Source organism: Cupressus sempervirens, chromosome 7 (assembly GCF_028749045.1).
Source record: "Cupressus sempervirens isolate cs-2001-9-10 chromosome 7, ASM2874904v1, whole genome shotgun sequence".
Classification (NCBI taxonomy): Eukaryota; Viridiplantae; Streptophyta; class Pinopsida; order Cupressales; family Cupressaceae; genus Cupressus; species Cupressus sempervirens.
In genome coordinates this window covers 883814570-883842248 of record NC_143124.1, presented here as the reverse complement: position 1 = coordinate 883842248, position 27679 = coordinate 883814570, and the positions used below count along the sequence as shown (strand labels likewise).

General features: G+C 36.2%; 1 protein-coding gene across 1 annotated transcript; it reads left to right on the top strand.

Moving 5' to 3' along the window:
• Positions 1–26990, top strand: LOC149550311 (uncharacterized). Its single transcript, XM_089793374.1, has 4 exons — positions 1–730; positions 1539–1762; positions 26316–26416; positions 26615–26990. The coding sequence occupies exons 1-4, from the start codon at positions 203–205 to the stop codon at positions 26770–26772; spliced, it is 1011 nt and encodes a 336-aa protein (XP_089649500.1). The 5' UTR covers positions 1–202; the 3' UTR covers positions 26773–26990.
• Positions 26991–27679: the final 689 nt, after the last annotated feature.

The following is a 27679-nucleotide window of genomic DNA, read 5'->3' as shown; positions in this document are numbered from 1 at the left end:
GTAACCAATAAATATTATCTTCTTCCATGTATATTGAGACCACGTAGATCCCATTTTAATTTTTAATTTTTTTTGGAGGACAGAGGTTTTATATTCTTTCAAATTAGTCCCCATAATATGAACCCAATCATCCTTAAATTAATTGCAGAATTCATGCCACAAAAACCTCTCCTGAATACAAAATCCGTGCTATTCACTCAGTATGAGTTTGGAGGACAGGATGCTTAGAACTCTTAGGGGAGACGGTGGAACTGAAACTTACCAATCGACAGATACAAACACCTCCACTGCATCCATTGGCAGTTCTCAACCAGGCAGCCATCTACACTCGGAAGCAACATCCGGGTGGGGACAGAGCAGTAATGGTGGTATTCCTCCTCATTACAACATTCCTGCTGATGAAGATTTTCATTCAGGAAGCGAGCCGTGGAGGTCAGCTGACAATGCTCCACAGAGCGAAAGTTTAGGAAGTTACTTGCTGAATCGAGTGGGCCAGGCAATCACTAGATATTCCCATTCTGTTCTTCGTTTTGATATCAGTGGGCCAATTTTATTGAAAGGTCCAACTTGGGGTGTTAAACAAAAAGAATTAGAAAATCAGTTTCTCACTTCCTCTGGGACAGATAGTAATCCAATTAAAACTGCGAGGGTGGAACCAGAATCAGCAAAGTCTTCCGGTAAATGGGTCCAGGGAATTCAGGACGTTGGTGCTCGGATAAAATTCATGCAGGTCAGTATTTTTAGATGTAGAATTCATAGCTAACAAAGCTGTAAGATTTAACTGGGTTTGTTAGATGCAGTCTCTAATTTTATGTGCATTGTTTTTCCTTGCAAACTGTGGCCAGTAGTTTTTCAAGAGCTATACACGCTTAAAGTATGATAATATAATAAGGAAAGCAGGTAGAGAATGCTTTATCAATAGAAAAATGGAATTTGTTTTTAGCTTGACTCTGGTGGATGTGGATTGTTAAAGATTGGTTTTCTTTCAAGCTGGGCATGAGTTCCGAACCTAAATATGCAAAATTTAAACAATATATAAGGTAAGTAGAAAGAAATCCTCTCGTGGTTTTCAAATTGGTTCGGGGGGAATGTTTCTGTGACCAAAATTATCTTTATATGGTTTTTGTTTTCTATGGAGAAGGTTAAAGCACCATGTATTTTAGAACCGTTGAATTTTTTTACCTCTTTCAAGCGATATGGTTTTGGAATCATTTATTCCCAGAAGTTTTGTAACACTGACAAATGTTTTCTAATAAGAATTATCAATTTTATATAGCTTACGGAAATAGTTTATGATTCTACAGACAAACTAAACATATTTTTGGAAAATAACACATTTTTGAGGATTATTTTTTGATATATTAAAGAGAAAGAAGATAACACCATTTTGCTATTGTTAGTTTTTTTTCCTGGTTTATGTAAAAAGTGATCAAATATAAAATAAATGAGGGATTATACTTAAGAAACTGAGAAGTTTATTAAGTGTCAATGAGTACATAGCATCACTGAAATGTTTGCATGTTGACATTTGATTTCAGATATGGGATTTTCCTCATGAGGAAACTGGGGAACCGAGTCTTCCATGGGGTTTGAACATTGGGTTGGGAGCTAGTGCGGAAATTGATAGAGGTGGGCGTGTTATTCCTAAGGCAAGGTTGCAGACCAAGCACGCAGTTCTTCATATTCTGCCCTCACCATGTTTTGAACTGCGAAGCAAGGTGCCGTTAGGCTCAACATCATTTCTGGTTGATATCAGATACAGGTAGTAAATGAATTGCAGTCGGAGTTCATTTTGTGCTCTGATATTTTCTGTTACCTATGATTACTTTTAGGCCCAACATTGTTTCTTGTTGACATCAGATACAGGTAGTCAATGAACTTCAATTTGAGTCATTTTGTGCACTAGAACTCTTTCTACTTCTGAGTAGTTGATGTTTACTTTTGCTCCTGATTAGTTATTGAAACTTGTCGCGCTTTTGAGTCTCATTGATTTACTTTGTTTGTTGGTGAGTATTAGTATAATCCCTTTATTTCTTCTTGTTTTTTTAGTTATCTAATTTCAATTTGTGATCCTTAATTTTTATTTTAGCAATCAGTAAGAGTAGAAGATGTTTAAGGTCTGACACTTCTTTTGATGGATTAATGTAGATCATGTAAGGGTCCAGATCCAGTATAAAATAAAACTTACATAAGAATTCAAAAAATGGATCCAACAAAACAAAGAGGTAACATGACTTGATGTTATACTCTTAAATCTTGCTGGTGCAAAAAAATCATGTTACCAGTTTGCTGGGTTGTAAGCTTGGATTCAGGTCTACTTTGTACATTGTCCAGTACTAGTTCTGGGAGTGCGGACTGGGTGCTGTAAACTGCATCCAGATTTTTTGGGGTATGCTTCACGGTATATTGGGCGCCTTCCATTTTTTATACTTTTATGATTTTTCTTTATTGACTTTTTGGATTGACTAGTTTGTCTAGAAAATCAGTCCTATCCTAGATTTAAAGCCTATTGGTGAGGCTTTTTAATATGCAAATGAGTGCAAGAGTCCTTAGTTTGGGATCAAAATAGGAGACTGCCACTTGGGTCGGAGTCTTTATGAAGTGTTTTGCTAGTAGTTGCTGTGGAAAATAGGGCTAATTAGGCATATTGTGATGTTGGCAGGGTATTGTTCACACAGTTCATCCAAATGAGTAATATTTGGTTTTTAGATATGTTTAGTATCTCAGTAAAGGGTATCTAAAACTATAGTTTGTTTGTCAGGTATTTTGGCAAGTTCTGGAGATGACCTTGAAAAACAGGTTTGGAAAGGCTACAAGGAAAGCCTAGTTTAAGCCCTTGTAGGGGTTTGATATCAAATCAACGAATGAATGTCCTTAGGACATTTTGAATGTGTTTGTAGGAGACCTGTGGGGGTGTTGGATCAGACATTTGAGGTTGGTGTTTGAGTTTGTGCATCTGGGAGAAGCCTTGTAGAGGGTTAGGTGTGATAACTTTGGTAGTTTGAAACCTTTGATTGAGAAGACCAACTGTATTTTGGGTTTTAGTCTTGGAGTGGACATACCTCTGCATCAAGCACAAGTAGATTGTTTAAACGATAGTTATTAATAAGTGGCAGTGGTTGCACAAGTAAATTACATGGTACGGTTGTTATGAAGAAGGTTTCCCATCATATATGAAAATTCTTAGCTTTGCAAGATATAAAGGAAGGACAAACCTATTCCCTCAGCATCTTCAGAAATAGAGAACAAGACAATAATAAGAAAGAGCAGACTATAGCTCAGACCGGTGATCTGGTTATGCTGTAACTTATCTGTGAATTAAACACTAATTTACAGAATGTTATATCTGAATTCTATTAGGCATAAGGGGCCAATATATGGTCCTAAATATATGCTGTAGCAGTTATATCTGTTAATAATAGTGAAATTCAGAATTATATATTGGTTATAGCTTATATCTAATGTATACACACACATATTCATAATTCATGTGATATTAGTATATTTATAGCCTATTGCTTAATCACTCACTATTGAGGATAGGTTGGTTTTGTTAGGGAGAGGCAGAGTAATTCCTCACGATGCAGGTGAATCCCAAGATGGGATAGGGACAAGGTCCTGAGGCCTTACAGGAGCCTGCCTGTAGATTGGTTTTCAGGCGACCTATGACAAGTAACTCCCCACCCTCCTTAGGGTTGGGGTTGATGTTTATGAGAGAAGTAAGGATTGGGGCTTAAGCGTGGTATCTGTCAAATGTATTATGATCATCAATTGTTTCTTAAATTAATCTGAATAAATGCATAGTAATGTGTGTTAATCATTGGCAACTGGCAGCCTCGTAGTAGGGAACATTACAAGGAGTATGTAAATTGCCATTTCCAAGTGCGATCCAAACCATGATTGGGAATTTTAGGGTAACCCGTAAACCAAGAGGGTTCCAATAGGGGACACCAAAGATGGTATCAAAGCATAATCCTGCCATCTTGAGGGACAACCTACCATAAGTGCAATCTAAATAGGGACTAACTATTCAGCCATTTTCTTGAATAAGCTAAGAATATAATCAATTAGGTCAGCAATATGTTTCTACATGTATGTGCCTTGAAAAAGTGCTTACTCTAAGTCTATTTTATATACGTACTCTACATGTTAATACCGCGTTTGTTTCGTGCATGCTTATTCTATGAAAACATAACTCATGTATGCTTTATGTATTGCTTCATGCATGATTTATTACTTGCTTCATGCCTTACTGTCTGATGAGTATTTATGTACTGCTTCATGTCTTACATATTTGGTATGTAATTAAGTGTATTGTTTCATGCACCAAGTGTTTGACGTGTATTTATTGCTTTATGTCTAATATGTAATCTTCATGACTTCTGTGCATTTATATGGCTTCATGGCCTATGCATATGCTTCATGCTTCATGTGCTATGTGTATTCACATATGTGCTTCCTGACTTAAGTGAATTCATGTGTTTGCTTCATGTGCTATGTTTGTTCACATGTATGCTTAATGACTTAAATGGATTCATGCTTTATATGATATGCATGTTCACATGTGTGCTCTATCACTTAAGCGTATTCATGTATGCTTTATGTGCTACATGCATTCACATGTATGCTTCATGAGTAAAAGGAATGCATGCTTTATGTGCATGTACATGTATACTTCCTAAAGTATATTTATACTTTATGCATCAATATTACCAATTGTTATCATGGCACACTTTCAATCACTGCCATTGCATCTGCCCGACCTGGGCTATGACATCACAAAAGATAAATAAATCTTGAAATTTATTCTTGATTTCATAATGGTGCGGTCTCTTATCTTAGAGAATATATTGCAGACAAGTCTGTATAAGCTCGCACTTTGGACATTACTTCAGTTAACTATCATTCTGAAAAGAAATTGTATATATGTAAAATGCCACAGTCTTGCTCGATCTGGAGTAAATTTACTATTCTTATATAATGAAAGAAACATTCGATCATAGCCGATCAAGGTTCTAATAACATATATATATATATATTTTTTAAAACTACAGAGGTATCCCCACGACCCAGCTCAGCGCCCAACCGGCTTTAACATTGGTCTTACAAACTGCCAAGTTGGGGCCCAGAAGAGGCGAGCTGGGGCATTAATATTACTTTCCAAATCCAACTACAGCCTCACTGTATCAAATTAAAAGAATATAATTCAGCAGAGGTATTTTCATAACCTGACTGTGAGTCACCTCTTGAAATGCTTGATTGGTTCTTGAGCAACGCTGGTACTCAGGTCTATGGTTGCTATACGCAATGCAGAAAAAGTTGCAATCAATTACTGACGCCTGGTGCAGGAAGCTCGGCACCGAATAGCAGATATGAACAAAATGACGCCTGATTACGATTAGAGAACTATCTACTGCAATGTGGAGATAGCAGCTAGTATGTGTCTGCTGAAATATATGTAGGATTCACAGAGAAAAGAATGTGAAGCAAAATGAAAAGAAAGTATTGCAGGCCATAAGATATTGTATTCACTCTTTGCCGATGATAAGAATGTTGTTCAATATGAGCCATTGCACCATAAATCTTTGCTTTTGGAATACATTACCGCAGATCAATGAGTAGCTAATATCTTGACTATGTCTCTCTCAAGATCTAAGGAACACTATGCAGTGATGGAGATTGTAAGTGGGAGTGTCAGAATACGTAGCATAACAGTCTTCTTAAAGCACAACAGTCATTCTTCTTCGGAAGCTGCAGTTAACTATGACTAGGCTCAAGCCTAAACTTAGGATGCAGCTTTAGGAAAAGGTTCTCTCAGTTCTAGTCTAAGCACGGCATTTTATCAAAGCATTTTTTTACTTCAATTTTCTTTTGTTTTAGTTTGATTATAGTTAGGGTGTAGAGTCCAAGAAAAGGTGAACCGTCCCTTGAAGGGGCCCAATGCATCTTTTCATCCAAATCTGTTTGAAAATGAGTTTTATTGTTGATAACTCATATATACACCCTTCTAAGATCTCTAACTAAAAGAGGGGGTACAAATTGCGACAAAAGTTTTTTAAATTTCAGTAGCAGATATCTGTTTCAGAATTATTGGAAAACTGAACTAGTGTTTTTAGTCTGAGATATCCCAGACTCTGAAATTCATCGAATCTAATTTTAATGTGATTTTTGTTTATGTTTTGCTTCATCATAATGTATTATTGCAACAAGCAAGCATGCACATTGAACATTTAAAATAAACAATATAGATTTTCAAGGAAAGTAATTTGATGAAATACAGAGATTCAAAGTTAGCCAATGGGTATTCTTGTGATATAGAAATGTATTGCTGTTTACAAACACCTGTTGCTGTTACAGATCAGAAAATGTAGAATGCCTGATTCGGAATTCCTCTCGGCCACATGCTCAGTTACAAGCAGGAAATGTGAAGGTGGCGAGGATTTACAATACTAAAAGCCATCGGCACAAGTATGTGGTAATATAATTAAATTGGCCACCGATCATCATAAGGGTTGATGAAAAATATTATAGAAATTTGGCTGCCCAAGATAAAATAATGAAACTATGCCAAGCCAAGGAGTAAAAATAACTCAATTAATGTCTCAATATAATGTTATCATAGTATACCCACCTATACTTGTGTATGTACGTACATGCGTATATACATATGGGTGATAATTCAATGCCATATCAAAGTCAAAGATATACATCATATATTAAGTGGGCGTATATGTACGTCTCATTCGGATTTTATGTATACATACATATATGTGTATATACATATGCAAGCATCTGTAGTTATTATTAAGACATAACATCACAGGAAGCTCCGAGATCATCCAATTTTATAAGGTAACACATTTTAATTTAATCCTTAGTGATCTTCTCTTTAATTATGCATATTTATTGACTGGGTAGCTCATGGTAATCCATAATATACTCTTGCTTGCCTAACTGTTTACCCCTTTGCCTTGGTTGTTACAATTCATAGCTGTTGACCCATAGGTCCCTCACCCAATTCCTCTTTGCAATGCTCGACCCCTTCGATGTGCTCCTGCAAAACGGAATTTTCCACGATAATATGTTCCTCAAAATAAATCAAAATTACTATAACAAGTTATCTTTTTTTAATAAAACATCATATGGCTAACCACCATTTCACGTTCCATGAACTTAGAACAAGTAACCGACTTTCCCATGATTTCAAAATAACAATAACTATGATAACATCATAACGATTAACTAACATGTCATCTTCACATGAAATTATAATGAGCAACCATATTACCATTTCACATGATCATATTGATTAACTAATTTTACTAGTCAATTGACTTCACATGAAATCCCAATGGCTATATGAACATTTTAAAATTAGGCAAAATTTGGGATGTAACAATATTCATGTATAAGACTCATGCCTTCAAGTATGTATAAGACTCATGCCTTTAGGTGATTACTTCATGCTTTATGTATTTGATTCATGTCTATTGTGTTTTCAGCATGGTTACTTTACTAGTGCCTTTCTAATGTATACACTTCATGTCTGATGTGTCTCCAAACAAGTTTATTCTATGGGATTTTTATGTGTATTTATGAATATTTCAAGAGCTATATTATTTCTTTCAAAAGGAGGGAGGGTTTTATGAGTACGTGAAGCTCACATCATGAGGTTCCTAATAAATGTGGACCCCTCTTCATAGTTAGTCTTTAAATTCATTCACATCCTGACGCCCAATTTCTTATATTTGATGGTATGAGAATGGGGGATGAGATGGGCACTTCCTAAAGCCCAATTTCTCATGTTTGACACCTGAAGAACTGCATTAGTTCAGCAGAATGTAGATATCATTGAAACCTTTTAAAGTTGCAAACATACTCAATTATATTTATTTTGTATTTGGAGGAGCTGTGGTTACTCATGATCATGAAGAAAGCTCTATTACAACTGCTGACATATGTAGCTAAATGATGAAGCTAAACCGTTCTGATAGATAAGATTTGCAGCAGACTTGCATGCATTTATCATGGAACAGTGAGTGTTTTAAAGATGTTTTGTCGTATTTGGAAAGATAAATTGAAGATGATGAAAATAATTGTAATAAGGGTTCCCTTGAATGTAATATCACTGTATTTTCAATTTGATAGTTTTTGTTAATGCTCCATTAATGTAATGCTCCCTATTGGGATTGTTAGAGTAATAAGATATTGTCTTATTAATTAAATCATTTTGATTTAATTATTAAGTCACTTATTATCTCTAGTTTATTTAAGCTAAACTTTAGGCATATAAAAGGTTAGTTATCTGTTAGGGTTTTGATCTCCTTATATAAGGATTGATCTCTTTGTAATACATTCATTCACTTTTGTTAATAGCAATTTCTCTTTTTGCTCATCAAGAATGTCTCATCTATGGATCTTGGAATTCCAATCTCCATAGCTTTTGCTTCTCTCTTTCTATGACAGGTGTTTGCATGCAGGTGATTCTTGGGAGCTGTGGGGTTGATCTTTGATCAACTTCAACATGGTATCAGAGCTTTAAATTTTTATGCCCCTGTTCTATTTATGAGAGGTTTGGCTTGGCTTTTAGATTTGTGTTTTTTCTTTCAGAGGGTTTCATTTTTTAGAGTTTCTTGTATTGGATCTGTCAAAGCACCCAAAAACCCCTATTTTCATATAAAATTTGTCCAATTTGGACATAGTTGGAAACTGAGGCAAAAAGATTTGCTCCCAAAATGGGCAGGTATCCTGAGGTAGCAATTTTATGATTTTTTGACACGAAAAATCAAAAGTTTTGGCATGAAAATTGTGGTTTTTTGGCATAGAAATCGAGATTTTTCGGTATGGAAATCAAGGTTTTCTGATACAAAAATCAAGAATTTTTGGCACTAAATCAAGATGGTTTCTAGTACGAAACTGCCATGCTTCTCAAGGCAATTTTGGTATAGAATTGACACGCTTCCCAATGTAATTTTGGTACATAACTAGCACACTTCCCGATGCGATTTTGGTACCGATTTTGCACATTTCCCAAAACATTTTCCGGTATGAATTGGCACACTTCTTGAGGTAATTTCTGGTACTGGTGGACACACTTCCCGAGTCATTTTGGCACAGGTCTCGAGGCAGTGATTTTTTATTTTGCCCTTCCAGCTTTTTTTGACCTACCTGTGGTTAGTTGGCCATAACTTGTTCATTTGGACTTCGTTGTTCGCAAACGAGATATCGTTAGAAAGTTGATTTTGAGCCTGTCGTGATGGTGTAGTTTATTTGGACTTTTGATGTTGTTTGGTTGCCAGTTTATGCAGTCAAAGTCAGAGGTTCTATTTTGCACTTTAAGAGAAATATCTCGAGACATTCCATTTTCCAGATTTTGCTCTAGGCACATTCCATTCAGTTTTTTGTTTTTTTGCATTATGGTGGATATCTTGGTTGTTTCAAGTCCGGGGATCAATTTTGTTGCTTTAGATGATTTGTCATGGGTTGTACAATCTCTTATATTAGCCTTATGTCTCTTTTGATCTTTGTTGATATCCTTTTGTAGTATTTTTGCAAATGCACTGAGATAAAGTGCCACTCTATTGCATTTTAGGATCTTGCACATCTTTTTGTTTTGTTGTACTCGCACTACATTATAAAGTGCCTTGGGGGGTTTCATGTTGGCCATATTCACGATCTTCTTTTGTCAAGTGAGTGTTTCTTCCATGACATTAGCCTCATGATGTGTCGATGACACGTGTCATTATAGGTGTTTGTACTTCTTTTGCACTCTAGATGTTTTTGGTTCTTCTTTCTATAGGAGTTATTGCATTCAGTTTTACTGTTCATGTCTTACCTCTCAGTATTATAAGGGGGGTATGTTGGTTCTATTGCTTTCTTGGTTTGATGGAGTGAGCTATGTATTTAGTATTTGATCTTATGTATTAGGCGATTGCAGCGGCTGAATACTTATGCATTTCGTGTAGGATTTGAGCAAATATGCAAATCAAATCCACGAAGCCCAAGAATACCTGCATGTACCAAACTTGTCACGGAGAAGAAAAAGACAAGAAGAGGCAAGGGTTTGATCTCAAAAACATGCAAATTGTATTCAGATGAAGAAAAAATTATTTAACGGATTTAATTAATTACAAAGAGATCAATCCTTATAAAAGGAGATTGAAACCCAAAAAGGGTAACCTAAAGCCAAAAAACGCTAGGTTGCACATTATAATTAATATAAAATATTAATTATATGCACCTAAGAGATAGCTAAAGAAGACTAGAGTAATAGGCAACTTAATTAAATCAAAGTGATTTAATTAATAAGTGTAAACAAATAATTACTCTAACACTCCCCTTAAGTGAAGCTCAGGAGGTAAGCTAACCTAGCCCAACTATGAAAGCAGAAAAATGGGTCCCGACGACAAGGCCTGATGAAGTACTCAATCACAACAAAATCTCTATGAAACGGATAAATATAGAAAACCACATGGGAAAAACCCTATTCCAAAAAAAGATAGCAAAGAATGTTCCAGAAGATAGGAACAAAGAGTGATCATGAAGAGAACCATTGAAGCATGAAGAAGCTGCAAACTTTGTCAAAAAGAAAGTGCTGATCTGAAGAACCTCCACGGAAATAGAAGGCACGAACCGAGAGTGTCTATATGGTAGATGATCCATCTCACCAAAATGCATAGGTAGCCAGCTACTGCAATCGCCTAGTGTATAGGATCAAAAACTAAATACATAGCTTATCCAATGAACCATCGAACCAAGGAAGCATTATAAACAACAAAATAACCCCCCTTAATGCAGACGGGGTGAGGTGACATGCAACTGAAAAGGTGGGCAAAAATCCTCTATAGAAAGAACCAAGAACAACAAGAGAGAATAAGAAGTACAAACACCTATAAAGGCACGTGTCATTGACACATCATGGGGCAAAAAAGGGCGAGGGCACAAAAGCAGCAAACAACTATCCCCCCCCCAATGACACTATGAAATAGTGCGAGTACAATTGTCTCAAAACAACGTTCATGAACCCGAAATGCAAGAGTGACACTTTATCTCAGTGCATTTGCATAAAGATGCTTACAAATGATATCAACAATGTTCAGAAAGGGAAAAAAGCTGATACAAAAGATAATACAGCCCAAAACGAATCATCTGAAGCAACAAAATCGATCCCCGAACTTGAAACAACCAAGATATCCACCAAAATGCAAAGACACAGAAGACTGAATAGAATGTGCCTGGAGCAGAATCTGGAAAAACAATCAGCATTACTGGAAAGAGCACGGAAATAGCTTTCCAACGATATAAAGAAGTCCCAAATCAGAGATCGGATGCTCAAGATATGCCTCCAAGAGTGCAAAATAGAACATCCAGCTTTGATTGCCAAAACGGGCAACCAAATTGCATCAAAACCCAAAAACATCTGCACCAATGTCTTTTTCTTAGAACCAACTTTCCAATGCATTTTTCTGATCGAAAAAATACGTCCGTATGTTCAAGTTACAGAAAAAATCTACAGGGCCCCTAGAATGCCAAAAAATTATTTTTTAAATAAAAAATAAATAAAAAACTTAAAAACCACCACTGGCTGAGTAGCGATCGGGTGGCAGGAGGCGGCCGTGGTGGCAGAGGGAGGCGGTCTGCTGCAGTGGAGCCGTCGTGGTGCCACTGCGGAATCGTAGGCGGAGCCGCTAGCAGTGACTGCTGCGATAACCGCGGCGAAGTTGCTAGTAGTTTTCTAACCGCAGAGGCATAAAAACGTTGAAAATAAATTTTTTTTGCTTTTTTTTAAATTTTTTCGCCTCGAACTGTGTGCTAGAGGCCGTACAGCTCTGTTGGGCAATTTTTTTTTGCCTCCCGGGTCAATGTTGTCCAAAACGGACAAACTTTGTATAGAAATGGGGGTTTTGAAGCTTTTTGAATCCATCTGTGATATCTGTTTGGCCTCAAGCAGCTTCGAAAATTAGTAACCCTCCTGTTTTCTCAGAAAATATCCGAAAAAAATCAGATTTGATCCGCCAAACCCTTGTTCTCCGTTTTTCTCCAAATACCAAACAAGCTACAGCAGGATCTAGCTTTGATACCATGTAAGATTTGAACAAATATGCCAATCAAATCCATGATGCCCAAGAATACCTGCATGTACCAAACCTGTCACAGAGAAGAAAAAGACAAGAAGAGGCAAGGGTTTGATTTGAAAAACATGCAAATTGTATTCAGATGAAGAAAAGATTATTCAACGGATTTAATTAATAACAAAGAGATCAATCCTTATAAAAGAAGATCAAAACCCAAAAAGGGTAACCTAAAGCCTAAAAAAGCTAGGTTGCACATTATAATTAAAATAAAATATTAATTATATGCACGTAAGAGATAGCTTAAGAAAACTAGAGTAATAGGAAACTTATTTAATTAAATCAAAGTGATTTAATTAATAAGTGTAAACAAATAATTACTCTAACATTTCGGTGAGGTGGATAATTTACCATATAGACATTCTTTCATTCTTTTTTTTGGAGGCCATGAAGATATCTTTCATCTTCGGTTGATCAATTGTTCAGACTTAGTCTTCTCTGCTTGGTCATATTCTATACAGTGGAGATTCTTCAGATCACCAGTTTGACAATGTTTGCAGCTTCATGCTTGAATGGTGTTCTTCATGATCATCTTTTGTTCTTATCTTCTGGGACATTCCCTAGTTTGGAGGCTTCTTCAGTCCTTCACTAGTTCTTTTCAACATTATTTCCATCTCTTTTTGGAGTAGGGTTTTTCCCATGTGGTTTTCTCTATTTCTCCTCTTTTCAGAGATTTGATTGTGCTTGGGCACCTCATCAGGCCTTTGTTGCTGAGACCCAAATTTAATTTCAGTAGTAGTTTCTAGGTTTTTAGTTACTTCCTAAGATTATCTTATGAGGGGGTGTTAGAGTAATAAGATATTGTCTTATTAATTAAATTATTTTTTAAGTCACTTATTATCTCTAGTTTACTCAAGCTAAACTTTAGGCATATAATAATTAATTTTTTTATTAATTATTATTATGCAATCTAGGTTAGTTACCTGTTGGGGTTTTGATCTCCTTTTATAAGGATTGATCTCTTTGTAATAGATTCATTCATTTTTGTTAACAGCAATATCTCTTGTTGCTCATAAAAAATGTCTATGGATCTGGGAATTCCAGCCTCCATAGCTTTTGCTTCTTTCTTTCTATGATAGGTGTTTGCATGCAAGTGATTTTTGGGTGCTGTGGGGTTGATCTTTCATCAACGTCAAGAGGGACTTTACTCTATTTTGCCCTAGAATTACCAAATAAGGTCTGAAGTATATTTAGGAATGTAAATTGCCAGATTTATATCTTGATTTAGAACTTGCAACCAAGTTAGTTATCATTATGTGAAATTAAGAAACGTATAACCTGCAGTGTTATAAAGAGAGTTGTAATCATCATTGTAATTAAATAATATGCAGGTGAGATTCAATAATACTTTCCTTAACAACCTATCCTCATTGTGAGTCCCTTGGAATTACATATAAGCCGCCTTGAGCTTACTCCTTTCCATCAATGCCAAGAGCATGGAATGACACCGGCCATTCGGCTTTTGGCCTCACTAGTGGTTGCCTTACTTGAATGGAACTTATGTGCTATTTACATCCCTTATTATGTGTTCCATCCTATCCTCCATAATGAGATGGCGTGTAGATTAAAGTATGAAAGAATCTTACACATCCATTCAGTTATGCATAGACATCATAGTGACAAGAATAGCAACATACAAATATATATCAGTTGGAATATGTTATTTGCTACGATTCCTTCTACCTATCAAAAGGAAGACAAGATAATAATGAGCCAGATGAGAATACACTATGCATCATACGGATACCAATGAATTGAACAGTTATAAGTCTGCAGTAGCTTTATTAATTATGAAACTCAAGTTTCTTCCTTGATGGAATCTCTTATTTCTTTCCTTTGATGCCCTTTGCTTCCTTATCCATTTTGGCTTCATCTCTTATCATCCTTCTCAAGATATGTGACTTTTGGAGTGGCTGCCCTTCTATGAAGACTTGAGTCTCTTCATTGATGCCCTTTTGTTAATTGCGAGTTATCATAATGGATTTCTTGCTATCGCACCTCTTGAAGGATTTCATGTCTTTAACCAAACAATTAGTGCTCTGCTTAGTTGAGATAGCTGCTTAGTTAAGATGACTGCTTAGTCAAAGATCGCTCCATTGCTACATTCTAACTGCTCTCTTTTATTAATCCAATCACTGTTATATTATCGCTCAGCCACAGTTCTTGAATAGTGTTTACTGATTGTTATAATAAGGTATGAATATCCCCAGCTTGGTGAGTGCATGACAATTAACAAGAAAATCATGATTACATCAAGCATGCCTTTATTTTAATTTTAATTTATTTGCATTTTTAACTCACTTTGTTATCTCTGGTTTTTCTTATATACCTGTTCACTTGCTAGTCCCCTTTAATCTAGGATGTTAGGGGGTTCTTTAGGTGTATCCACATTTTCTTGTTCCCCACAAAAAGAGATTAGGTGGGATATTAGTTTCTAGAGGTTCCTCTACACAGACCTATACAACTCTGTTGCTAGCTGTATAAAACTCAACACATTAGCAAATTATGACCAATTAGTTATAAATAGCAAAAATTCTGAAATCGACATCTGGATTGATTAGACTTGGAAGCTCCAGCTTGTAAATAGTTGGTCTTATCCATTGAGATGTGTACTGTAAAAGATATCTTCAGTTAAGACTACATCAGCTATGATCACAATAACACTTCTTCAAGGCAACGAATGTAGTAGTCAGTGAATTCAAGTGGTACATATAATGGCATTGTAATTCGTCACAATGCAAAGCTAGCACATTCAAGTATCAAGTTCAAAGCTCATAATTTTCTTGTTGCAACATTTCACCCAAATAATGCTTGAACTATGAATTGCAAGTGCTTGAACTAGGAATTGCAAGTGCAATGGGAGGACAAAACCAATTGCCTTGGGTAGTCTCTTGAGGTTTTCACATCATCGCTCCATTGCAGATGGGTACCCCCTATTTTTTCGCTTTGGCTGTAGATGGTTTTAGGATTCTTTGCTAAGCAATTTCAAATCTTCAAGCCTTAACAAGTGGTAAACTGGAGTGTGAGGATATTACCATCTTGTTCTTCTCCCCGTTTTGGCTCATGGGTTAGCTCCTCAGATGTTTAAATATGACTTTGATAGCCTTGAAGGGAAATAGTGCTGAAGAATGGGGATGGGATTAGAGTGGAAAACAAAAGAATCATAATATGGAACGCGATTCAAATCCACACAAATCGAATCTAGATGGCTGTCAATTCACCTTTGCAACAGGTTTGGGCACTTGGATACATTGGATAGAAGGTGAACTGGTTGGAAATTGGTGAAGTGCAATGGGTGTTGAGTGTTACATCCCCTATTTTGTTAATTTTTAAATATTCTATTTAGCCATTGAGACTTCAAGCAAGTAAAAAATGGTTGGTTAAATTAGTTACTCATTTTGATTTCATGTGAAATGGAAATATTGGTTATTCATTATATTTCATGTGAAATTGAAGATATTGGTTAATTGTTGTGCTAATACATGAATTAGAAATGGTTAGTTAATATGGTTATTAGCTATGTCAACTAAATTGTATTTGAATGATATGAAAATATGTTTTCACCATGTTATTTTCCTCTTATAGGAGCGCAACAGGGGGGGGGGCGGGGGGTATCAATAGAGATGGAATAGGGCACATGCACACTAACCTACCACCAAACTATCTAGTATTAGTCTAAACCACCATGGTCAGGGGAAAGCAGGTTGGGACAAACTAGACAAAGCCAAGTGTCGACCATGAGCTAACCAGGTCAGCAAATGCATATACATATTTATATTACACTTAAGTAAATAAAAGAGAAGTAAATTGTTACCTTTGTATACCACTTGGAAAGTCCACTCCATCTGATGGTGAATTATGCCCTGTTATAGATAATGTCCATGGTACCTAGGTATAATTGTTTGTATTTCATTATACATGTGGATATCTTAGAGTAACATGTATTTGCATACACATACTTTAATACGCTTGTACATACATGTGTACGAATTTTTTTTATATAACGCAAATGTATATATATATGTGTGCATGTGTAACACCACACACAACTATACTTAGATATAATGATTATTATCTAAATAGGTTGGGTGTAGGCCAAGTGCTAAAGAATTAATTTATCTCATATTCAAGCGGCCTTTTGTAATTTTTTAATAATTCAATCACCTTTGCTATTTATATTTTGTCAAGAACTTCAAGCTCATGCTTGCCACCTTGCATATCTTTGATGCATGTAACTCCTTGATCAGGTTCAAGACTTGTGTAACTAAGCACTATTCTATAAAGAGGAAAGTCGCAGCCACTCAGGGGCTTGCTTTCCACTCTTGCTTGCAATTCTTGCCTTTTTGCTATAGTTCATACGGAGGTTAAATCCTACTAGTTGTGCCGAACAGTGGCCTTCAAATTTAGACATTGAAGCTTGCGGCTTGGACCAGTAGAAACATCTCATTCATATTGCATCATAGCTCTGTGAGTTCATAAATTTTAATCTTTCCATGCCATTACTACTATTCAATACTAGTCTGAATGTATGCATCTTTCCTTTCTTTCATTTCTAAATTGTTTGATCGGACATATAAGATCATATAGTAGAGATTGGAACTTATTGTGTACAGACATAACAATCATGGGATGTGGCTCAAATTGTTTTGCAATCCCTTTCTTCCATTCGTTTCTTTAGTATGATAATGAGTGGACAATCGTGTGGAATCACACACACTTCATGTTATAGTGACATCCTCCCACATGCTGCTGAGAGCATGGAAGTATACCCGTTGGGTATTTAGCGGCTAAGAAAGGCTTGAAATTTGTTCACTTGCATTACTTAAGAAAGTTCTTGAAAGAATTGTTAATATTCTCTTGCATCATTCAACCAGCCTAATGAACGCTGGAAAATTACACCAAGAATCATCAAGGATGGCCATAGGTAGAGATGTGTGGTGAAATCTATGTAAGATGGGTAGAAAAAATCTCAACATAAAACAGAAATTTAGATCCGAATCAGATTGAAAATTTGTGAATTGAAAATGGTAATCTAGTGAGCTCATGGTGGGGAGTTTGGGTGATGTCTTGTTCGTCAAGTCGAGTAGTGGGTGATCGGACACACAGTTTCCATGTAAATCCTTGGTCATGGTAGGTTTAGTGGCAAATGATGCTGCTATGATCACTAGAGGTTAGGATAACTTGCTGTCAGATAGATAGTTTGTTAGGAGGGTTCCACAGTCTAACCGACTCTGTAGTTGACAAACATCAAAATGCTCTAGTGGCAGGATGAGATGGTGTACACATGCCTTATCCCTTGCAGGGTAGGGCCATACTTAGTCGAGAATGAGTGGGGGATACACTAGGTCCATGGTTGGGTGGTTAAGCCTCTGACAATGCTTCTGCTCTCCTCCAATGCCAAGACTTGCTCAAGATAGAAAAGGGGTTTGCATCTCTTAGCCTGATGTGATTCAAAGTTAGCTGGTATTTCATATATATATGTAGTTCCTTTACTTTTAGTTATATGAAGGGATGGTCAAATGTTTCAGTTTTTTAATGATCACTCTTCCCGTGTAATTTATTTTGTTTATTTGTAATTAAATAAAGGAAGTAAATATTCAGTTAGTCGTTAGGGCATTTAATGTGAATACAATTAAATTGTTATGACCATTATTTCCCTTGCACGTGATTATGTAGATAGCTTATTTTTAATTGATAGTCAAGAGAGGATAGTCAAGAGAGGTTGAATGGAGTGAATTCTTAAGGGACATAAACCTTGGGTTGATGAGGATTTTATCCTTGCAAGAGGGCATAATCTGCCCTCCACAAAGTAATGTTCTTATGCGCTATCTTTTGAATGATCATCCTCCTTTATTTCTACAAACCAATACTTGCTTCAACCTTTCCTACTTTCTTGTATTTCATTTCCACCTTGTTGGGCAATTTAAAGGTTAGAAGTTGTTGCCTTGATCTCAAATTGATCAAATCATTAACTCGTGATCTTTATCCTTCATGTGCTCCCAACACAACCTTCTCGTGTGGTTTTCACATCATCGCCCCATTGCATATGAGGACCTCCTTTTTTCTCTAGCAAGTAGGATTCGTTGTCTTACGTGGCTTGAGTTGGCAACATTCTCAATTTTCGAGTTTGGGGGTGATTTTGAGTAATTTTGGCTCATTGGGAAGTTATGTCTGTCTGAGGTTTTGGTGTCCTTTTGTGGTGTTTTCTTAACCTAAGTTCAAGTGGAAGGTAGAATTTTAGTTCAAGTGACAAAGGTTTACATGCTTGGGAGATGGAAGAAGGATCATGAGCAAAGTGTATTTGGTAGAAATCCTTAAAGTTGAGGATTTCCATTAGTGGAAATCCTTAAAGCTTAGGATTCCCACCAGCTATCATTTCTCCCCAAAATCTCAAGATTTCCCCTTGGGATGAGGTGATGTACAAGCGTTGTGAAGGATTCTTATTATGGTGGCAAACTAGTCAATGCAATGCTAGAATGATGAAGATAAGGAAAAGCAATAATTTTCTTCAAGATAACTGTCGTAGTCATGCTTAGTAGAAATCCTTACCTTCTCCTAATCAACTCAAAATTGATGCAAGAACATGCTAAGGCATAGCAAATCAAAAATTAGTGAAAGAAGTAGCATAAAGGTGCGAAATGGCAAGCTTTGGGAGTCTAAGTGGCAAAAGTGAATTTGGTGGAAATCCTTAAAGTTTAAGGTTTCCTCTAGAGCTAAGGATTTCCATTGTTAGAGGTAAAGGAAGGTGAGCAAAAGCGGAATTGATGAGAAACGATGAAGTTTTGGAGGGATGGAAGAATGGAAGGAAATGAAGTGCCAAGTGAATTTGGTGGAAATCCTTAAAGTCAAGGATTTCCACTACAATAATCCTCCCAACATGGAATTTCCCCATTTCCCTTTAGCCTTATTTTCCTCATGAAAAATGAAAGACAAATCAAAAGGGCAGATTGGAGAGTTGTGTGAGAGATGAATTTTAACGCTAAGTGGGATGGATTTTGTTATCATTGATGTGATTTTATTTTAAGAATTTTTCCACAAACTTAATGATTTTCTCCTTCGTTTTGCAAGGTGAATTCAAGAAGGAGAAGCTAGAGGGCAAGGTGGTGATCAAGGCCTCAAAACTTCAAGTAGATGCTACAAGAAAATGGCTCAAGCTCGAGGACTCAAGTGAGACGAAAGGATTCATGTTTAAGCTATCAACTCGCGAATCCAAATTGAAATCAAAAGGAAATTCACAATAGCACAAAAAATCCGACTACATGAGGACATATTCAAGGAGAATCAAGAAAGATCAAGTTCACAAGTTCACGAAGATGCAAATGATTCAAATCAATTCCATGAGGAGATTTCAAAGCATGGAGAAAATCAGAAATGTTGAGAGATACTATTACAAGTATAACAAACATCTTCTACAAGCCAAGACTCTAAGCACATGATAAGGATGGTGCGGTGGCAATCATTTGTCTCCTCCAATTAGAAGATTTCAGTTTTAGGCATAATCGATCAAATCGTGCCAAGTGTCCCATTTTCACATTGGTTGGGAAAATCATTGCAATTTTCTTATTGGCCCATGAATTGGTGCCTTTGTGTAATTGGTTGTAAATTTGGCAACCCTAATTAGGGTTTATGGGAAGAAATCTCGGTCCTTGATCTGGAATCAGTCTTGGCCCTTCATTGTAATAGAACTAATATAAAAGGCCAAGACCACCTCATTTGTAATTAATCAGTTTTAGGAGGTGAGATTAGAGAGCTAGAGTATAGTAGGATAGCTAAGGCAGAGACTTGATCAACTTGTTGCTATGATACTTTCAAACTATTAGATAGTTCATTGTTGGTTCTTCATGGTGAATTACTTGTTATTGCTTTCGATTGCTACATGGTTTCCTCAATCTTTCACTTGGAGTAGATTTATTTTCATGTTGAATTATTCTAGCTAAATGGAAGTTGTTGTAGCTATTTACTTGTTTGATTCAAACAAATCTGGGCCACTAGCCTCTTGTTGATAGTGTTGGGTGGATATTTTGCAACCGATAGTTTTGAGTAAAAATCCAGTCACAAAATAGGATGACTAGCCACAGTGTGTGAGACAGAATCTCTCCTACCTTAAAGGGAAGGCTCCCCTTTCTCACCGTTCCTTGGATCAACTCAAGGTAAGCAAGAAGTCAAGAGATTTTGTAAAAAGGGTGTTACCAATATTCTTTCTTCTTAACTTTTAAGAAAGAATCCACTTACTCGTGGAGCGAGTAATGGGTAGAGTGAATCTCTAACTACACTTCTATCTAAAGCTGGAAATGGTGATACCAATATATTAACACTAACTCAAAGGCTAACTGAAAGTGTACCAGTTTGGCTCTAAGTTTGGTCGTACTTCTATATGGAAAAAGCTTTACTAATGGGGCACAAAGACTTCCAAAGGTAAAGATATCTTAATTATTTTGCGAATTAAGAAAGAAATATAAGCTATAGACAAAGCTTCTAGCTATATACTTCTACGATTGTTCATATTAAAAGCTTCGGCTCTAGTTGCTTCTTAACTCTTTTATATCCAATTACCAAGAATGCAAGATAATACGAATCAAAGATAACATATGTGAATTACAGACAAAGCTTCTAATTCACACAAATAACAATCTAACTCAATCAAAGCTAAGTCTAAATTGCTCCTTTGTATTCACTTTTCTCTCAAAATAGTGCTACAGAAACAAAGTTTTGCTAGCACAATTTCTCTAGATGTCTCTTGCATACAATAAAAGATAAAAGATTATTTTACAATGAGGGGGGCACTCCTTTATATAGGCATAGGAGTTGAGAAAAAGAGGGAGGAAAAAGTGGGAGCAACTCAACCAACTTTGACCTGGTCTAACTAGAAGAGAAATTATAGGGTTACATGCAACTACACATGCAACTCGCATTACATCTTTACATGCACATGTAACTTGCATTACATGTAATAACATCTTTTCATGCAATGCATCTTCTTCAATTACAAACATGAAAGAAGAAGAAGAAAGATGGAAGAGAATTGAAACAATCCTAAGGATTGTCCTGAAAGGCCTTGCACTTGGCGATGCTATCCTAGATGATCACAGGATCGGGAGTTCATGTATTTTGTGTCACTACATTCGCCTTGATAACCTTGGTCTTGTGTCTTTTGATAACCTCAAACTCTCTTTGATGAATTGTTCGTTGTCATTTAAAATCTTGATGTGATCAAGCTTTTCTTGTTCAAGTTGTTGTGAACTCTCCTTTGTAGATTGACACATTCTAGATTCTTTGACACTTTGAAAACCTTCTTGACGATGTCCAGATGTATACTCGGAATAACTTTCCATTAGCACCTTTTACTTTTTTTACTTCTTTTTGGAGTTTTTTTTTTTGAAACAAAGTGCTCGGCGCATTTCCACACCAACTCATGATCTCAAACAACCATTAGGAAAATGAATATCAAATGAATTATTGCTTTTTTTGATTCGAAGCACGCCTTCTTTCCTAATGTCTTCGTTCTTTATAGAAATTCTGACATATCTTGACTTGCTGCAACATGAAAGTTTCAATGGGATTGAATTCACGAAAGCTTTGAGATTTGAATTACAATGACGAATTGATGAGGAGTGGGTATTTGAAGTATGGACTAGATACTTATGGAACACATATGATAGCTGGAAATGAATTGGAAAGCATATGTATTTGGATGGAAAGGACCAAAGTCAGAGTTGGAAGGATGGATGTGCTTTGAAACATGAAAGTGGAATGCATGGGAATGCGTGCAAATGAAAATTTTTGACTTTTAAAAAGTGATTTGGGCTTTCAATATGTCATTGCACAGAAAGCATAGTTACACCACCCTGGGGGACGGGGGGACGGCGAAACGGGGGGACAAGTTTTCGGGACGGGGGGACAGAGGGGCCTTAATTTGGGGACGGCGGGGGGACGGTGGGGGGACGGCGGCAGGGGACAAGAGGGGTGTATATATCTATGCATATGGTATTTAAAAATGTTAGTTATGAAAATATGTATTGCAATATAGGATGTAAAGATGTAAAAGAGTGAATACTTGAAACATTGCATTGAATTGGAACATCGAACATTAAACATAAATAGTTGAATTTGCAAATAGTGAATAGCAGGATGTCCCCCATCCTCGGTGGAGGTGGTGGAATCTAGTGGCACCGCTGGGGACGGGGAGACGGAGTCCCCAAGTCTCCGGTGCGTTGAAGTCTCCGAGACATCGGGCAAAAAGGGGGGGGACGCGTCCCCGTGTTACTATGACAGAAAGTGGATTACATGTATATGCAACATGTAATGAAGAATGAAAAGTGAGATGACATGCAAATGTGGATGGAGAATGAGCTTACATGTAAGTGCATATGAAATGTGTTATGACAAGGGAAGTGGAATGACATGTATTTTGCTCATAAAGTGTAAGTACATATGGAAGGAACAAATTGCAATGTGCCTTAACACAAAGTGAACTTTATAGATGCCTCTGAGGAAAAGTCAAAGTACATGGGAAAACAGGCACATGACATTTTTGACCTTTTAAAAAATGACTTTTAGTCAAAAATGGGTTTTGAGATGCAATTACACTAAGACTTTTCGTGTAATCGTGTCGTGCAAGTGAATATAGAAAGTGAGATGAATGAAAATGGAAGCGAAAAATGAGATTACATACATGTGCGGATGGTGAATGAGATGGAAAACATGTAATTGCATTTGTTGGATGAGATGTGAAGTGTTGTGGCATGGAAGATGGAAGTGGAATGTGATGATGCTTTAACATGAAATGAAACAAGAACAAGTTCTTGGAAAGAACTTATAACTTCTCCAAAGTGGAAAAAACTGGAAAGCAAGCACACAAAACACAAAAACTTCAAAAGAAACGTACCTTTGGCAAATGACTCAAACATGTCAACAAGCAAAACACTTCAATATGCAAATTCGAATTTGGAGTTTGGGGAAAAACCAAAAATATGAAAATGAACAATTTCTTCATTTTTAAAGGAAAAATGCACTTTCCATGGTATCATTTTCAACAAGTGGCAATCATCAAGCAATAATGTGCATAAAATCAGCAAGATCAGCACAAATTAAATAACAAGAAAGAATAAGTCCACTTACATGAAGATTAGATGCCAAATAATGATGGAAAAAGATGCTCCAAAGTTGAAAATTTCTTCAAAAACACTCGGACTCTTTTAAACCTTGCAAATTCTAAATGGAAAAGGCAGCAAATAAGGCATTTTTAATGGTAGATGCCAAAATGTACCCTATCATTGCTCTAAAATGCAACGTTTTTGGTTGCATGCACATGGGACGTTTTTTGCCAAAAATGTTTTTCTCAAGGTGTGAGATCAAAACGTTTTGGCTTCCAAAAGCCAAAACGTGTATCAATATGCAATGTAAACACCAAAAAAGGCCAAAACAATTCCTCTTGGGGCAACAATGTGGGCCAAAAATGGATTTATTTGAAGATTTTTCCAAAAATGCGCCCTTTTAGAAGGAACTTGAAATAACATTTTTTAGTAAGATAAATCTATTTTCGATGTTGGACAATCCATTGATAGGCAAAAATGACCCTATTAGAGAAAATTTCATGAAAAAAAATGAAGGAAATCTCCCACAATCTTCAAAATCGGGTTCTTGGAGGCTATTTGCATTTGTTCTTCCAAAATGTGTTCTTCAAGAGATGAAACATGAACTTTAGTGCAAAATGCACTTTTTGGTGTCCATAACATGTTTCAAAATATGCACATGGTGAAAATCGCACCTTTTGGTGTCCATTACATGTTTAAAATCCCTCCATAGTGCAAAATGCACTTTTTGGGAGGCATGGCATGTTTTAAAATATGCATTTGGTTTGAAAACTCACCTTTTTGGGTTGACTCCATATTTTAAGTGAAAGCTCACATTTTAGATGCAATAGCATATTTAAGTTATAAAACTCACCTTTTCGATGTCATTGCACATTGCAGGTTTCATATTGAATTAGTGGGGTTAACTCAACCATTTCTCTGCTTGTTGCAAATATGGAGTAGCAAATCCCTTTCTAGAGTCGGTGTTAGAAGTCTGTCTCTCTTTCCTTTAGATGCTGTAGATCCTTTATCACCAGTGCAGGTGTTGTTATAGGTCCATGACATCTTCAAAATAGTATGAAACTGTAAGGAAACTCATAATGTGAAATTACAGTTTTTGTACACCCCAAGAGGAAATATAAACACTTGCACTCTTAATGTTACTCCTCTTTTTTGAGAAGAGCCTCTTTCAAGGGATTCTTGAATGATCTAGGACAGCTACAAGGATTCACGGCATACAACTCAGCTGGAAACTGTTAGTTTTCTTTGGAGGCAAGTTACTGTGCCATCTTTCAAGAGGATACCTTGCCTCTCTATTCTGGGGAAGTTGAGGTGTTATAAACAACGCTAGCTTTTATTGTACAAGCTAAGTATGAGTCGTTTTAAAAAAAGATGTGAACTCTTTGCCCATTTGGGCACGCTCTTAAATGCTTTCTTTCCTTGCCTGTATAGGTTGAGAGTCTTGTTATACATTATGCACAAATGATATACATTTTGTTGCTTATAAATTTTATATGGAGCACTTTTTTCCATTTGAAAAATCGAAGGAAAATATTTTTACATTTTGGTTTGTAGATTAAAAATAAAAAATTAAATCAGAAAAAAATGATAATGGAACAAGAAAGAAGAGGGAGAAAGGAAAAGTATAATTTTTCTTCATGTTCCATTAATTGAAAATGGAAAAAACGGTGAAAGATATGCCAATGAAAAACTAGAAGATTTAAAGAAATTAACCACTTCATACTTGATTCTTGAAATGGATGTTAGGCTCCTCTACCTTTAGATGCACTATGGGATGCTCCAAATCTACACAATAATGACTGCACAATTTGCTTGCTTTCTTAAAAGATGTTTCCTCCTTTTAAAAGAAAGACTTTCTCAAGTGACTTTACCAGCTGAATTTGCTAGCCTCAGCCATTTTGGACAAATTTCCTAGCATTAGCGACAAGTCCTCAGGTCTCGGCAGTCTAGGATCACATAGGAGTCAAGTATTTGATGACTCCTCTAACCCTATTTTGAAGGCCGGATTTGTTTGGAAAACTTGGTTCACTTGCACCCTTCAAAAATTTCCCCTTCTAGCTGTCGTGAGCATGCTTGAGGGCTATTTTTAGTTAAAAGACCACCACCAGAGTTTAGGAAAAGTGGAATCCGGTTGTAATCTCATTATGTCTTTGTTGTAAAAACTAGTTGAAGACTTCTATTCTTATAGTGAATCTTCAAAGTGCTATTTGCAAGTAAAAACTTTATTTATATAAAAGTTATTTTGCATTTGGAGGGAAGGTTAACAACAGTACTAGAAAATGAAAATTATAACTGCAAAACATAGAGCTTATCATCATCAAAATAGAATAATTCATATTAGCAAATTTTTTAATTTCTCAGGAATAAATTGACAAACCAAAATATTTTTTATTTTCAATTTAATAGGGAAAATTAAAATTAAAATTAAAATAAAGGAGAAAATTGAGATAGGGTTGCATTTAGGGGGAAAAATAAAATATTGCTGCAGAAAGTAGGAAAATAACTTACAAACATTAGAAAAAATGATAAGATTCGGTCACAAAATTGGTTTGATCATTTAAGATGAAGAAATGTGCTAAATGAAAATCAATGTTGGAGCTGAGTGCTGATTGGTTGCATTTTTTACCCATTTCTGCAACCATGGCTATCATAAGATTTATTCTCTGCAATTTCGCATAAAATATATCCTGAGCGAACAGTAATCTGATTTCTGTTAAGTCACACCATGAATTATTCTGTAACAGTTTTTTTTTCTTACAGTACATAAAAACATTTTACTATAAGAATTAATCACTTGGGTTCCTTAACAAAGTCAAAGTCAACACTGATTAATGTGACATGCTAGTGTTTTAATCAACTGATGCCTAAGTCTTGGATTATTTAAACAGTTTTTCATGTAACATTATAACTCAAATTGTAATGATCTCACCTTCCTTATTCTTATTGTTTTAAGAGCTATTCCTGCACCCCACTAAATGCCACTACCTTAATTTGAGGTTGAAAAGATGCATCTGATTGTTTACATTGTCAATGTTTCAGCTCACCCTTTGTGATCCATTCTCAGGATATTACTGATTCTTTTTCCTTACAGGATTCCCCTAAGAAGTCTAGAAGAAACCTGGAAGTCACCAGGACAATTGATGGTGAATTTTTACAGTCAACTTGGGACAGGATATCATATTATACCCGGAGGTTTGTATGAATTTGCAATTCATTTTTTGAATTCCTAGTTTCAAATTATTTAAAAGTAGCCTTGTGAACGAATGATGGAATGAAATGTCAACTATGTGGAAATGTCAGTCCTGGTATTTATATTTTCATTTATCTTAGGGTCCTCCATTTAATTACTAAAAAAACAACACAATCCTTTTGATTTTGTTGGAATTACAGCCATAGAGTTTGATGAACATGTGATGAAAATTGGGAAATATACAACAGTTCGCATGGCAGCTTTATTACAATTTCCAAAACGGATCCCGCTTGAGGATGGAGATGAAATCTTTGGTATTAATCTACGCCGTCTGGAAGTCAAGACAAGACCAATGTAGATTACAATTGGCTTGACACCTAAATAATTTTATAGAAGTAACCATTTTGTTAGGATATTCTAATTCTAGATTTCATGAAAAGCCATGTTAAGTTGACAACTTTTTTCAAGTAAAGATTATTGTGGATATTAGATATTGTGAAATACATTTTTGTAAGGTTCATGAAATATTTGTAGTTTTTGAATATATTTATCAATATGCAAATCATGTTTATGCAATGGTTTATGTTTTATGATAAAATTATTGATAAGCTTTTGTAATCCAGATTTTTTTTTTGATGAATAGTCCCTTCTCTATTAATATAAATATTAAAGTTACATATTCACAAAAAAAGGGCTGAGGGATACAAGATCACGCTACAAGAGTTCACACGGCCTAGGGCAGAAAGCAAATCAACTATTCATCAAAAAGGACTTGTAAATTGCCCCCATGCGGCCAAAGCAGTGCCAATTGAGGGAGGAGAATCCATGTCTATCATCAAAACTCCATGCATCAGCGGGGTTGGTGGCTCAAGAGGAGCCCACATATCATCACCAGCAACAATTTTTTCTTTTTCTTCGCCCTCCACCCTAGGAGGTGAAATTGCTAGGTCCAGGTGGGGGAATGACCACTTTGGGTCTCTACTGGAGGAAGGCCAACCAAAATCAGCAGGAGCAACTGGGGACCAACCAGGGCTGTGTTGTGGAGAAATTGAGTGACGACGCTGATCAACAATCCCACCATTGGGTGAGCATTGAGGAACATGAGAGCGAGGCATCTGCAGATAGTGAGCAGAAGAGTTGCGACCCCTCTGATGACCACGGGGCAGAGCGTGTTCTGTAGATGTAGAATCTGATGACACTTTGGCAACTATGCATGGTGTGTTACCCTAGTGATTAAGCAATTCCTAAAGCTGGGCCACCTCCAG